The 16,340-nt window shown below is 36.7% G+C and overlaps 1 protein-coding gene across 1 annotated transcript in view; it reads right to left on the bottom strand.

Annotated features, from left to right (window-relative positions):
- The window catches only part of LOC143231338 (uncharacterized), a 30,296-nt gene that overhangs the window by 12,689 nt on the left and 1,267 nt on the right, over positions 1 to 16,340 (bottom strand). Inside the window, exons 2-4 of the mRNA XM_076465883.1 lie at positions 14,344 to 14,513; positions 2,644 to 2,830; positions 2,152 to 2,236 (exon numbers count right to left, since the gene is read on the bottom strand). Of these exons, the coding sequence (XP_076321998.1) occupies positions 2,152 to 2,236; positions 2,644 to 2,830; positions 14,344 to 14,513 (442 nt within the window). The remainder of the gene's footprint in view (positions 1 to 2,151; positions 2,237 to 2,643; positions 2,831 to 14,343; positions 14,514 to 16,340) is intronic.

Consider the following 16,340-nt stretch of genomic DNA (forward strand, 5'->3'; position numbering starts at 1 on the left):
CATGAGAACTGGAAACACTAATTCTTATACGTGAATATTTTTTTTATTTCTGAGTAAACATGATTTCCATGTAACGTATCAACATCTTCATAATATATGTGTTTCTGTTCACGTAGGAATGAAAGTAATGACTTTAATAACAAAAAATCATTGCACAAGCACTGAATGCTGGCACATATTGAAAACCAACTGATTTCAAAATTCTAATAAAAAACAAGCTAAGGAGTGAAGATGGTGTGTTTTATTTTACATTATTCTCAGTTTGTCCATTGTGATTCAATACCAGTGGCGTGTCGAAAACATCATTTCAATCTATCTTTGTCTCCCACATGTCAGAGCCAAAAAAAAATTTGTTCAATAAGATAGCTTATCAGTTTGGCTGGATGGTGAGAGACAAAAGTTTCTATGAAAATATCTATACAAATGGTATAAAACTTATTAAATATTGCAATTTAAATGCTGTAAATTACTAAAATATTGTACAAGCTCAAAATTATTGTAAAACAAGATAGCTGCAGGTGTATTTCCTTTTACATATTCAACTAATTTCTACATTTTGGCTACAAATTAGATGTGTATAAAAGATAATCCTGAAGGGTTTTAGACACCCCTGATTTTCAGTAACATTGGACAAATTATTAGGAATCTGTAAAAAGAAAACACCTGCAGTCAACTTTTTTAATAACAACCAAACCTGATATTATATGTCTTAAAGTTTACCTAGTTTTATGCTCCAGTCCATACCAACTAATATATTTTGACTTTGATGTCCCTGTGTATTACACTGTTAACGTGAAGATATTCTATTCCCTGAAGAACCTACATGAGATGTAAATTTATTTCGAAGATAAATACTTTTAAATATCACTATAATTTTAATTCAGTGTGTTTGTTGTTTTCAATAGTTCAAATATATATAATTTATAAATAGCAGAAGTACCAAGCTTAGATTGGGTTGATATATCAGTTGTTTTACCATCTGCTGCCAAGATGAAAAAGTTATTACTGCCACTGGAACACCTAACATTAAACTGGCTACGGAGAAAGCGTGTGCCTTTTTAGGTTGAGACCAACCACCTTCAGTAATTGCCCTGGGCAATTTTAAACTCGCATCATTTCCGAGTTAAGGTGTTTTCTGTTATATCACCGACAATAAAACCCTTCTTTATCAGTGAAGATTCTAAATTGAGAAATATCAACAAATAGTTTCCAGTTTTGTTATGTAGATGTTTCATTTCATGTATTTTCAGTACACAGAATGACAGCGATATTAAAACATACTTCTGTAACTTAGTGACATGACATGGAAGCCATTGTTAAAAAGGACTGTTAGTAAATCCCATCGGCTTTACTATACATTCAGTGTCGTTTTATAAATGAAAGTATTCAGCTGTACTCAGGTTATCACATTGTTATATTCCAAGTGACAGACGTTAACTAACCATGTATCATGGCACATGGTCACTCCTCGTTAGAAACGCATTGGTCATACATGACTGTCATTTCTGGTTGCATGGAATGGAAACAAACTCATAATAAAATGGCATGGTCCTCAAGAATGGCTCAATCCATCCATCTCTACTGTACTGTACTATTATGGTGAAAATTTAGAAACCATTTTAGCATAAAAAATAATTCTTGCCTTGACTTCTCTATATTAAAATTTGTTATATAGGGAATAACTTCTTTTCGATGCAGATATCTTGATAGTTTCCTTCTTTAAAAAGATCCATATATACACCTGCTCACATGTGTTTGTCTCTCTGTGATTTCTTTTGTGATGCAACAAACCGCTCGTGTTATTTGTGGTTTTTGTTACTTTGCCTCCTAAAATAGATGCACAGGTACGTGGAAAAGTAACACTCAGGTGCGTACACTCAGGAGCATCTTGGTACATGTGCAAAATATTTGGTTTTTGGGTTCATTCTTCTTCAAGCTATGACTTTAACATACACGCATAGACACATGCTTTTATTATTATTATATATAAGCAATGTTATTAATATAGTAATGCTTGCAAAACAGACATGGGAAACTAACTGCAATAATTTTGAACAGACCTTTAAATAAACTGTAATCATTAGACATCTGTTAGCAAACAAAATTACAAAAATCTCTATTCATAACAGTCAATATAACATACTTCTTTACAAATTGCTGATATATCATGTTCAGATAAACGGGTTTTGGTCAGGACATTATCCAAAGAGCCGATTCCCAAATATTCCATGATTACCTAAATAAACACAATTTAAAATTTCACTTACATTTTATTCTTTAGTAAAATCTCTCATAAACAATGAGACATAATATTTGTTCCTAACTTAAGATTCTGTGAGTAATCATATATGTAAAACAAATACCAATACCAAAATAATTTTTTCACGAGGTAAAATTAAAGTAACTCTAGAAGAGTTAGATTTTCATCTAGAATATTGTCTTCCAATCATGTATTATTTAAAAACAAGATTTCTAAAAAGCAAACCTGTAAGAATAATGTGGGTAACTATTCACAAACCAATACTGTTGCTCGAAATTGACTTACTATGTTTAATAAAGATTAGTACCTAAACGTGCACTCTATGGAATGTAAACTTGAAAATACAAGAGAATTCACTAATATGTAACACTAAGAATACTTGCCCAGAGTTCATCTCCTATGAGGTAGCTGTCTAGGTAGCTGATTACGTTAGGATGTTTTATTTCACGGAGGACTAATAGTTCTGTAATTACGTCTTCTTTGTATAATTGCTGCGATAAATATATCTTCTTTACAGCAACTGTCCACCCTGTTTCTCTATCTTTTGCTTTATATACAGCTGCTGAAGCACTGAAATAATAAAAGAAGTATCAATAGAATATGTAATATACTGGTATGTAAAAACATAACTAAATTCTAGTGATAAAATTATTGTGCTTTGAGAAAACAAACACAATGGATTAACATATGTTTCTAATCTTTGTAAAATTGTAAAATGAATGCTTATTTCATTATACAGAAATTAGAATATCATGCATAGTTAAATGTTTCTATTACATGAAGAATACTATAAAGTATGGATAAAACATAAATAGTAATTTATACTGACACAAGTAAGCACCACTCTATCAAGTAACATTGATAACTTTTGAAAATGTGTTCTGCTGTTACAATCGAGATGTACTCGTAGTGTGACGAGTTTTGAAACATTTCAACTACGCCTACATGCACGAATGGTCCGGCATGGCCAAGCGCGTAAAGAGTGCGACTCGTAATCTGAGGGTCGCAGGTTCGCATCCCGGTCGCGCCAAATATGCTCGCCCTTCCAACCGTGGGGGCGTTATAATGTGATGGTCAATCCCACGTCGCGCCAAATATGCTCGCCCTTCCAACCGTGGGGCGTTATAATGTGATGGTCAATCCCACTATTCGTTGGTAAAAGAGTTGGCAGTGGGTGGTGATGACTAGCTGCCCACCCTCTTGTCTTACACTGCTAAATTAGGGATGGCTAGCACAGATAGCGTTCGAGTATCTTTGTGCGAAATTCAGAAACAAAAATGAATGAATTAATCCATTGAAAACAACTTATTATTTTAAAAAATATAATATTAACGACACTACTGATTATTTTGCTTTATAAATCTTCTAAATTTCTGTTTGTATGTTTCCTTTGAATTTCGCGCAAAGCTACACGAGGGTTATCTGCGCCTACCGTCCATACTTTAATTGTATAAAACTAGAGGGAAGGCAGCTAGTCATTATAGGTCATCGCCAAGTCTTGGGTTACTCTTTACGATTGAATACTTCAATTGATTGACACATCATTACATCCCTACAGTTGAAAGGGCGAGCATGGTTGGTGCGACGGAACTTCGAACCCGCGACCTTCAAATGACGAGTCGAGCGCCTTAACTACCTCACTATGCTAAGCCTATTTGTGACTGAAGAAACGTATTTTAAAAATTCGCAGTGCAATGATGTATTTCTATACTGTTATTTTGTTCTTCATAATTTGCCAAATACTCCTTTTAAATCAAAATACACAGTTATTTAGTTTCGAATGTTTAACACTTTCTGAACTATGCAAAGAGAAATACACCAATTGAATCAAAAGCTCTATTTCAGTTAGTGAGGGAGAAATATTACAAACAGAGAACTGTTTCCAAAGGCAAACGAGAGGGGAATGAACACTACATACGAACGTCATGTAAGCAATTAAACATTGAGAATTAGCACATACAGGACATAGAAGGTGAGAAATGGAAGGAAGGTTAATCAGAGTTACACCCCTAGCCACCGTAGTTTCTGGCGGAAATAATGATTCAGATAAATGAGAAGATATGTAAGATGATAAAAAAGTATGTGAAATAGTCCTGGCTAAAATGTCAGCCCACCAATGACCACAGGCTGAGATGAAAAGGAAATAAATCTATAGGAAATGGTCTAACAAAGTTCACATGAAAAGTGTAAAGCAGTAAGGCAATGAAGAACCCCATTAACATTTTCAGTCCAGAAGATCAACATGTCACAGAAGACAATGAATCTGGAAGAAAGTTATCAATGCAGAAATATTGATAAAATGGAACGTGTTGAACAAGGCATCTGATAATTGTTAACCGAAGAAACAGAAAATGTTTAATCAATAGTCTAGTAAGAGCCTGAACAACGCAAGGAGCATTGAACCGCTAAGATGACCCTTTACTGATCCAGAGATGAATGGCAGAAAACATTCCAACAAAGGAAAGGAAACAGAGGTAGTTACATAATTAATATAAACACAGATGAATAGGCCAGTAAGGAGCAATCAGAAGAACTTGACATTGAATGGTATGGACCGAATGAAATCGTCCAATGAAAAATTTGAATGGGACAATCAACATACAGATATTTATTGACCAATCCCTGACTTAAAGTGGTGATTGTCACAGCAAAAGGATGAATAACCAAAGACCGAAACAGAAGTAATTTGTGGTCGAAGGATGTAGTAAAGTAACAGACGTAAAAAGTAACCCAATGAAGACAAATCCACTGGAAGATAAGATGACTGAGAGATCTACTAACTGTGAAGTGCTCACATATGAGCCTGATTAAAGGAACTTGTAGCAGCGAATCTCAAAACATCTAGCTTCACATTTCAGTACCAATTATATAACAGTTACTTCTGACCATGTTTGAAAATTCAAACTTAGTTTCCCATTGTATGGAGGAAAGAGAGAGTAAAAAAATTCATGTGAAATTTACAAAATTATCAGCTTAATATCACATCCTCAATCAGTTGGAAAGTTTTTTAGAAAATCTACTGAATGTACAACAAACATTAAAGAAAATACCAACATGCGTTGAGTGGTATTGATAAATAATTAGTGCTATTATCAAAACATAACATTTTATCTCTATTATTTTACTATTAACTAAAAAATTAACTTTAAATCCCGAAATCGTTCTTTTGCAACTTTTCACAAAATGTTAAGTATTTATTCTTTGGACTCAATTTTCCGAAAACTGACATAAAGAATTTGAAACCAAAAACTCAAGTACTAATAAAAGTACCTACCATATTCAAGCCACCACACTTTTCTATAATTTTAAATGCAGAAAAAGCTCCTTGTGTACATATTACATTTAAACTTACCCTTGTCCAATTTTTTTTTATAAAAGTATATCTTTCGATGGGATTGCCCACAGAAGTCATACTTTTTAGTTCCTGCATAACTTCTTCTTCTGTCACTCTATTGTTCTTTGAGAAAATATAAAACAAGAATTACTACACCACACAAATACGCGTTTGCCAACAAATATTATTCATAATGTAATGATTGTTGTGTAGAACATCTGACTTTACACTATTTAAGTTATGAAGGAAGTTAAATCTGTTACTTAGACCAAGAATCAATCCCACATTATTTTATTATAAATAACATCTCTTGGATTGTGTTTGGTGTTGGTGAAAGGTTTGTTTGTTTGTTTGTTTTTTCAATTTCGCACAGAGCGACTCGAGGGTTATCAGTGATGGCCGACCCTAATTTAGCACTGTAAGACTAGAGGTAAGGCTGATTGTCATCACCACCCACCGTCAACTCTTGGGCTACTCTTATACCAAGGAATAGTGGGATTGACCGTCACATTATAACGCACCTACGGCTGAAAAGTCGAGCATGTTTGGCGCTACGGGATGCAAACCCGCGATCCTCAGAATACCCGTCCCACGCCTTAACACACTTGGCCATGTAGGGCCGTTGGTAAAACGTAAGTTTACTCTATCACTCTAAAAAAAGATTGTCTACAATAATCGATATATAATTTTACACATAATTAGTGTAATTAGGTGAAAAAAGTGTTTTTTTTTGTTTTATATAGTGTTGTTTAACTGACTAAGGGATTCTAAAAGAAAATACTACATTAGACGATTTAAGTTTAAATCTCACCAATAATTCACGAAGGAGTATATGACATGAACAAAGAGCTATCGCAACTGTAAATATTTCATAGTAAAATAAAAGGTTGCTTAGACCAAGTAAATATGTCTTTCCTTCCGGGCAACCGTCACTACATCTTTATAATCAGGATATCTGACAACAGAAAGCAGATTGAAAGTTGTTAAGTAACCAGATCTGTAATTTTCGTAACATGGTGAATAAATCATTAGTTTCAAAACGTATTGACAATACAGATACACCTTATTGTAGAAATCCGTAGAAGCAACAACTGCGATTACGCATATGTAAGTACACAACAACTGTGAAAATTAACACAAAAGATCAACTTCGTTAATTACAAATTACACATTATGTTTAAAGATGCAGTTAACTAATGAAAGATTCAATCTATTAAAGACACGCAGTATCATCTTTGTTGCTTTATTCCACATATTTTAACAGTAAAATACTTCTGACATCAGATAATTACGTCAATTTTTTTTTATTTTAAAAGTATAAAAGAGATTTTATTAAATCTCATAACTTACCCAAAATCAGGGTATTCTTTATTCATAACAGCGATGACCGCTGCTTTAAATCTCCAGCTGGCATTATTTGTTTCATAAGATATTTTAAGCATGTAAGATATAAATACAATGTTGGAAGTGAGTGTTGCCGTTATGAATGACAACACTGCCGTACTGAAGAAATCTGAAGACATTGTGTTTGGAATACCCTGATCCACTTAATTTGAGATACATTAAGACAAGCACTGTCGCCATGCAGCAAATAAAGAGTAGATACATCTTGTCAAGTGGAAGAAAGTTATCTGTCCACCGTGAATAGATAAAAATAAAACGGCTAATATCCAGAAGGTAATTACATACCGCAGCAACAACCAATGTTACAATTAACAATAAAATACTGTTCTTCTCAAGAAAATTACAAGGAAATCTTTAAAGAGAGAAAACATTTCTCCGAACGTTATTTTCCAGCGTTTTCATTCATTTTAGTATTTAGATTAGATACCTGTTCTTGTTTCTACTGCTTTACGCTTAGCAACGTGACGTTTCAACAATATCGGATAGTTATATGCTGTGGTGGGAAAAACGCACTACGTTTGCTTTAGTTTGTTTCGAATTTTGCCCAAAGCTACTTGAGATCTATCTGCGCTAGCCGTTTCTAACTTAGCAGTGTGAGACCAGAGGAAAGGCAGTTAGTCATCACCAACTATTGGACTACTATTTTACCAACAGACAATGGGGATGACCGTCACGTTATAACACCACCTTGGCTGAAAGGGCGAGCATGTTTGATGTGTCGGGAATTCGAACCAGCGACTCTGGGATTACGTGTCGAGTGCCTTAAACACTTCGCCGTGCCAGGCCTCTGTTCCACGGGAAATAATTCATTGCAACGTGTCTCTCATACAAATTATGATACGAAAATCATCCAATAAAAATGCTACACATTTTTGTTACGCACATGATTCATATTCAGTTATACAACACTATCGTTTCATTTTTTGGAAGGGCTCTTGTTTAAGCGTTTGAAGTTTTTCTTTAGTGCGCCCCCTATTTGTAACTTAAATAGTTTAATTTCCGAAGTGGGGTTTTTATTAATCATTTTTAATTATGTATCTGACATTTTATTTTAAACTCACTATCCAATCTTTATTGTTTTGTAGTTGGGTTGTTTTTTTTTCCCTCGCACGTTTCTTTTCATCTATCAATCAATTTGTTCGATTTATTGCTTACCATGAATTTCGAGGTTAATGTTACCACTCTGAGTGTCACACGTTTTACAAAACATTTTTCATTGGTAGCAGGTAGGTAATGCAGCGGATGTATTCGTGATTATTATCCAAGATATAGGTTACTGTATGGGTCAATCACCTTTTCCTGAACTTCTCCGACTTCCCCAAGAACATATTATTCTGCTCAGGGTTAAAAAGGCCCGGTGTGGGCAGGTGCGTTAAGGCGTCTGACTCCCTGTTGCACCAAACATGCTCGCCCCTTTAGCCGTGAGGTCGTTATAATGTGACAGTCAATACCACTATTCATTGGTAAAAGAGTAGCCCAAGAGTTGGCGGTGGGTGATGATGGCTAGAGGAGATAACCCTGGTGTAGCTTCCCGCGAAATTTAGAAAAAAAATGTTGTTGGTAAACATTATTATACGCGTTAATTTGTTACATTGTCACAAGTATATGACACTGACTCAGACCTTGTTTGAAAATTCAAACTTAGTTTCCCGTTGTATAAAAGCACAGAGCAAATGAGAGCGAGCAGGAAATTTAAACTCCCGCGCCCGCCGCCTAACGACGAGGAAACCCATTTCTTCGGCCTGTTTCGCGCGTGAGTGGACCAACTGCAGCTTGCTGCGGCGTGTCCGACGTCTACACGCTGTTGTAGCGAAAAGTGCCCGAACGGTTAGCGGCGGGTCCATCGATTCGACGTCCCTAGAGGATATCTTTGGCATTTTGACCACTTGTTATCGCCAACTACACGCATTGGCTACGGGACACCTCGAACAGAGTCTCAGAGCAAATGAGAGCGAGTGGGATATTTAAACACCAGCGCCCGCCGCCTACCGATGGGGAACCCATTTCTTCTGCCTGTTTCGCGCGTGCGTGGACCAACAGCAGCTTGCTGTAGCGTGTCGGACGTCTACACGCAATTATGGCGAAAAGTGCCCGAACAGTTGGCAGCGGGTCCTTCGATTCGACGTCCGTAGTCGATATCTTCGAAATTTCGACCACCTGTTACATCGAACTACACGCATTGGCCTCGGGACACATCGAACAGAGGCACAGAGAAAATGAGAGCGAACGGGAAATTTAAACACCCGCGCACGCCGACTCATGACAAGTGAACCCATTTATTCGGCCTGTTTCGCGAGTGTGAGGACCAACAGCAGCTTGCTGTGGCGTGTCGGACGTCTACACGCTGTTGTAGCGAACAGTGCCAGAACGGTTAGCGGCGGGTCCTTCGATTCGACGTCCCTAGAGGATATCTTCGGCATTTCGACCACTTGTTATCGCCAACTACACGCATTGGCCTCGGGACACCTCGAACATAGTCTAAGAGCAAATGAGAGCGAGTGGGATATTTAAACACCAGCGCCCGCCGCCTACCGATGGGGGAGCCCATTTTTTCGGCCTGTTTCGCGCGTGAGTGTACTAACAGCAGCTTGCTGCGGCGTTTCTGACGTCTACACGCAGTTGTAGCAAAAAGTGCCCGAACGGTTGGCGGCGGTTCCTTGGATTCGACGTCCCTAGAGGATATCTTCGGCATTTCGACCACCATTTCCAGCCAACAACACGCATTGGCCTCGGGACACCTCGAACACAGGCACAGAGCAAATGAGAGCGAGCGGGAAATTTAAACACCCTCGCCCGCCGCCTACCGACGGGGTAACCCATTTCTTCAACATGTTTCGCGCGTGCGTGGATGAACAGCACTTTGCTGCGGCGTGTCTGACGTCTACACGCAGTTGCAGCGAAAAGTGCCCGAGCGGTTGGCGGCGAGTCCTTCGATTCGACGTCCCTAGAGGATATCTTCGGCATTTTGACCACCTGTTTCCGCCAACTACACGCATTGGCCTCGGGACACCTCGACCATAGGCACAGAGCAAATGAGAGCAAGCGGGAAATTTAAACACCCTCGGACGCCGCCTGCCGACGGGGTAACCCATTTCTTCGGCCTGTTTCGCGCGTGCGTGTACCAACAGCATCTTCCTGCGGCGTGTCGACAGTCTAGACGCAGTTCTAGCGATAAGTGCCCGAACGGTTGACGGCGGGTCCTTCGATTTGACGTCCCTAGAGGATATCTTCGGCATTTCGACCACCTGTTCCCGCCAGCAACATGCATTTGCCTCGGGACACCTCGAACACAGGCACAGAGAAAATGAGAGCGAGAGGGAAATTTAAACACCCGCGCCCGCCGCCTCATGACGGGTGAACCCATTTCTTCGGCAGGTTTCGCGCGTGCGTGAACCATCAGCACTTTGCTGCGGCGTGTCGAACGTCTACACGCTGTTGTAGCGAAAAGTGCTCGAACGGTTGGTGGCGGGTCCTTCGATTCGACGTCCCTAGAGGATATCTTCGGCATTTCGACCACCTGTTCCAGCCAACAACACGCATTGGCCTCGGGACGTCTCGAACACCGGCACAGAGGAAATGAGAACGAGCGGGAAATTTAAACACCCGTGCACGCCGCCTCATGACGGGGGGGAACCCATTTCTTCGGCATGTTTCGCGCGTGAGTTGGCCAACAGCAGCTTGCTGCGGCGTGTCTGACCTCTACACGCAGTTGTAGCAAAAAGTGCCCGAACGGTTGGCGGCGGGTCCTTCGATTCGACGTCCCTAGAGAATATCTTCGTCATTTCGACCACCTGTTACTGCCAAACACACACATTGGGCTCGGGACACCTCGAACAGTCTCAGAGCAAATGAGAGCGAGCGGGTAATTTAAACACCCGCGCCCGCCGCCTACCAACGGGGGAACCCATTTCTTCGGCCTGTTTCGCGCGTGTGTGGACCAACAGCAGCTTGCTGCGACGCGTCGGACGTCTACACGCTGTTGTAGCAAAAAGTGATCGAACGGTTGGCGGCGGGTCCTTAGATTCGACGTCCCTAGAGAATATCTTCGGCATTTCGACAACCTGTTCCCGCCAACTACACGCATTGGCCTCGGGACACCTCGAACAGAGTCTCAGAGCAAATGAGAACGAGTGGGAAATTTATTACTGCACTAAAGGTTGCTTGTTCACATTAGTCAAATCTTGAGTTCGAATTTTTCACATCATTTCATCCAATTAAAAAAAAACAACGAAAAAACGAACATTCTCGATTTAGTGTAAGAAATCTTATTTTGTTGTTTTTATCGGTTACATTTGATTTACATAAGTAGAATATATAACAATGAACTTTGCTGCACTAAACAGTTTAGTACGCGTGTACTATGAAAGCCTCGAGAAATAGCCAAAGAATACGAAAATATGTTTGTATGTTCGTCGTTGTCAAGGGACACCATCTATTTTGGCAGGACAATGAAGAATAATGTTCTACATATGCCCACCATGTAAATAGATAGGGATTGTTTGAATATCCATGTCCTTGCTGTCACCTTGATCCTCCAAAAAATAATAAACTTCAAAGTTGGGTCCTAACCCAAATGTTTACCAATATTTTTCCAAATACATTTAGCCATTTTCGAGAAATTTTGCTAACAAATATACACAGAGAGGGCGTACATAAACTCCATCTGTCTTCGATGGCTGATGTTATTTAATAATCTGATACGTTATTTGATGCATAACTGAATGTGTTGAATCAACACACATTGATTTTACTCATATTTTACTATAATAACGTGGATATACTTCTAAAATTCTAATCCTTATTTAAAGAGTAATTAATTATAATCCTTTCTTTACGAGGACAACCATGGGTAAGTTATTTCTTACTCTAATTTATTGAAATAAGGAAATGAAGTAAAACATAATTAAAACACACCAAAAAGTTTTACATTTTTAAAGTGTTGACTGTCGACATATAATTTTATTCTCTCGAAAACAATGATATACGTAAATATAACCTTTAGCTGCACAGTGTTTGATTTTCATGTATGTGAGAGTGCATCTCTTTGTCAGTCATGTTCTGAAATAGGTAGGCACTGGAATTTTTAATTGAAAAATTTAATATGAATATAACATAAAAACACTCAATGTTGTACTGTTCATATAATATTCGTATCCATGGCAATATATCCTCAGGCAATGTAGAAAAATAGATTGTTGCATCGGAAAACACCATTTCAGTGCCGAATAATCTACTATTTTTTAGTATTTGTCAAAAGACAGTAACAAATTAACCAACTTTTTTACTTTATTTTAATGATTTAATTACAAGAATTAGTGTTATAAAATGGCGATGTAGTACCTCATATCTGAAACTTTCAGTTTCTCATTTGAGAAAGTTTTTTTTTTTTTCAATTCTATTACTTGCACTGTTACAAAGTATAACGATAAACACATTCTCGAAAGACGATAAATGTCATGATGTTGATTTCAAGCATAAATGGTCTTCACAAAAGCAGTAATTACTTTCTGATTTTATAGATTTAAAAGCGAAAATATTTTTAAGGCCATGGGTAGGAAGAAGGTAGATGGAACTGAAACTGAGAATACTCCGAACCAAGGATGTGGCACCTGTATCTCTTCCTACACCTCATCAGCAGAGATTAACATTGATGCCGGGCCTCATAACGATTCTAAACATTTCCTTTCACCAACACAGACCTCTATCCACAATCATTAAATGAATAAATAAAACGAAAATTGGACGTTTCCATTCCCTCGAAAACGATCAAAAGACGTAAATAAAAACATGAGAAAAATTAAAGATGGCGAACTGAATGTGCACAACTCGAATTCTAGTAGCAGTAGTATATCCAGCAAGACAAGAATTGTGGGTAATAATTCTAAGCTTTAAAACACTTGTCACTTTGTTGACATTATGTAACTAAACAATGTTAATCATATCAGTAGCACTCAGTTTGAAAACGCCAGTCACTTTCTCAATGTTATGAAACAAAACAGTGTCGGTTATGGCTAAACGTTCTCGGTTTGAAAATTATAGTCACTTTCTAGATGTTATCCAACAAAATTTTGTCAATCTCTCGAATAAAGAAGATGGAGGCTTCAAGAAAGAAAAGTTGAAGATAGTTTATATTTGATTTGAAGGTTACAAAACCTATATAAAAAAGTGAATTTTTTGAATGGCACTCAATCATATGCCTAGACTTAGGTTCTGTATTAAGCAAAACAACTTCCAATTTTGTTAAAACATATTTCATATATATCAACCGTTTGTCTACCCTTTTAACATTATTCACACAATATTTTTTATCTATAAATCAAACATTTTAGGAGACATATATGTCCATTGAATACACGGGTATTTTACGTCTTAGCACTTTCGTTTATATGAATTATGATTCTAAGTAATTGGTGAAGCAGTGGTATGCTTACTGACTTACAAAGCAGAAATCCGAGAAATACAAAAAGCCCATTGTGTAGCTTTGCACCAGGAAACACAACAAAGTCCATTTGAGTAACGTTCAGAAAGTATTCATTACTTAACATAATCCACACAGAACATATACTATCTGAAATAATCGAAAAAGGAAAAAAAATATATAATACAAACACTAAATTAAACTACATAGAGCAAACATCAATGCAATTTACACTGAGCAGACGCTTTTGCAACACACGTACAGTGCAAACACCTGACATGACCCGCACATGTAAACACTAATATAATCTATAGACAGCAAAACACTACCAACACAGAACAAATACTAACAGTACTTATCATGAACAAAATACTAACACAATCCATCCATAGAAAAACACATTTAATAACATTCAGTGAAAAGAAAGACAGCGTACTTTAACAACATAAACACGGAAAAAATGTTACGAAATGTATACAATATATTTCAAATAACCAGAAATTTGAATCTAAAAGTTTTTTGTTTTTCAATTTCGCACAAAGCTACATGAAAGCTATCTGCGCTAGCCGACCCTAATTATGCAGTGCAACTCTAGAGAAAAGGCAGCTGGTCATCACTACCAACCGCCAACTTTTTGGCTACTCTTCTACCAACGAATAGTGGGTTTGACTGTCACATTACAACATCCTCACGGGTTTAAGATCAAGCATTTTTGGTGTGACTGGGATTCGAACCTACGAACCTTAGATTGGGAGTCGAGCACCTAAATCACCTGACCGAACAAACATTGTAAAGCATAGTTCAACATAAAACCACCAATAACGAAATTTTAGCATACAATATTGCTCTCACAGTCTAGTCATTATGTTACATTCTCAACAAAAAATAACTATAACCCATTTTAAACATAAAAGTCATAGAGTTTACGATTTCATCTTGAAAATCAGATGATAAATGATGCTGTAAGAGCGAGACATATTCCTAGGAGGAGGCTTCGTGAACGATGGAAATTTGTTGTTCTGCTCAATGTCTCCGCAATTATCGTTCACCTTTCTGTTCATAGGTTGGAATATGGAAGTAATACCACCAAGTCTTGACTAAAGGAGAGTGACCTATGACGTACATATTCCAATAATGCCAGTTACTAATTGTGAGATGTGCGGTACCGAATATGTTCGGTAATCATATGGCTTAATACTCTGAATCAATAAATAAAAAGTTACGACAATTAAAGTATATTACCTTTGATAATAATAGTGCACAATAAAAGATTTATTGTAGTCAAAACACTGTAATAATTTCAATGTCATGGACTATAAATTTTGGCAACTACTTGTAGAGTACTTTTGGCACCCCAAATCTGATGCCACTCTTTCTCTCTCTCTTTTTACCATGGCTTCACAAGTGTTCCTCTAACAGCATGAACAGTACTTTGAAAAAGTAAAAGCTACAAACAAGATGATTTCAAGTATTGAATAGTTCAGTATATTATCCATTTGTTTTAAATTGTTTTTACATATAAATCTGTCAAAATTAGTTTTCTACAATTTTCTACAAAACATATTACTTATTCACATCTATATAGTTTTAGATAAATTTTATTGTTTTTATCATCATCAGTCATACATGGTAAAAATGGTGCTGTGAATAAGCTTACGTATGAAGTAAAAAATGTTAGTTATGTGTATCACAACCTAATTTAATTTGTGTCACGTTAATAGAAGCCGTGACATGTTTCTTCGTTATATACATATTTATCAAAACTCACATGACGATATGTGCTATTAATCAAATGTGTTTGTATGGAAGTATCTCGCCCTCCTTTTGCTTGTTCCTGAAGTAAGGAGATGATGAGTACAAGAACAATGTAACCTAATACCCTTTATTCAGAAGTCAATACCCTTGATATATGGGTAGATATCATATTAATACAATAATGTAACCTATCGATTAGTCTTTATAACACCCATTACTACTTTACGCTAGAGAGACTGTTACTACAGATGGACAGTTTACAGAGGGATTCTGGCATTTAAGTTCTGTATGTGGTTAATTTTAATGTACGCGCATGTTGTTACTATGGTTTCTGTAGGCATCACTAGGTGAATTATGTATATTACAAAAAAGCCCATAGGATTGAGTATAGATTTCAATTTATTGTGCACGTTTTATATTTACGGATTTCTTTCTTTAGATAGTCTTACTTGGTATATTGTGCGTGTCATAAAATGGTGGATACTCTTATTAAGATTCTATGTATACACTGTGTTACTAAGGGTAATTTGATTTCAAATATTTATATTTAAGTATGACATTCTTCATTTACAAAAGCTGAGAGTCTTCTATTCAATGTACATCTATTATAGATTTAGTGTAATAAAAGTGTACCTGACGAAACAGTATAGGTTTAACTTAAATGTGTTTTACAAAGGTCTTATTAGGCGTATTCTGTGTGTCTTACAGTGGTGTTTCTATACTTCTGTGGAGTTACTACAGATTTAAATTTACGTTTGTATTTTTCAGCTACATGTGCTTCTATGAGAGAATAATGTTACTAACATACTACTGAAACGTTTCTGTCATAACTGTTTTTTTCTTAAATACTGGTATAGAAACCTGATTGTATTTCTATGATCTAAGGTACAGATTATAGTGTTTCCTTCTATATCTAATCATACTTTCATTTACTGGTGTTTTTCACTTCTCTTAGGATGCTTATTTAAGATATTTAGTTTTATAAACTGACTGATAAATTCCAATAAAATGTTTAAAACCTTTGTTGAGAACTTATTGGCATTAATTAATAACCCATAGCACTTTTTCGGTTTCTATATGAAGGTCATTTTGCTACAAGTGGATTTTATAAATAAATAATTTACTGTTTAATCAATCATTTTACTAATATAGAAACTATTTAAAATAGC

Source organism: Tachypleus tridentatus, chromosome 11 (assembly GCF_004210375.1).
Source record: "Tachypleus tridentatus isolate NWPU-2018 chromosome 11, ASM421037v1, whole genome shotgun sequence".
Classification (NCBI taxonomy): Eukaryota; Metazoa; Arthropoda; class Merostomata; order Xiphosura; family Limulidae; genus Tachypleus; species Tachypleus tridentatus.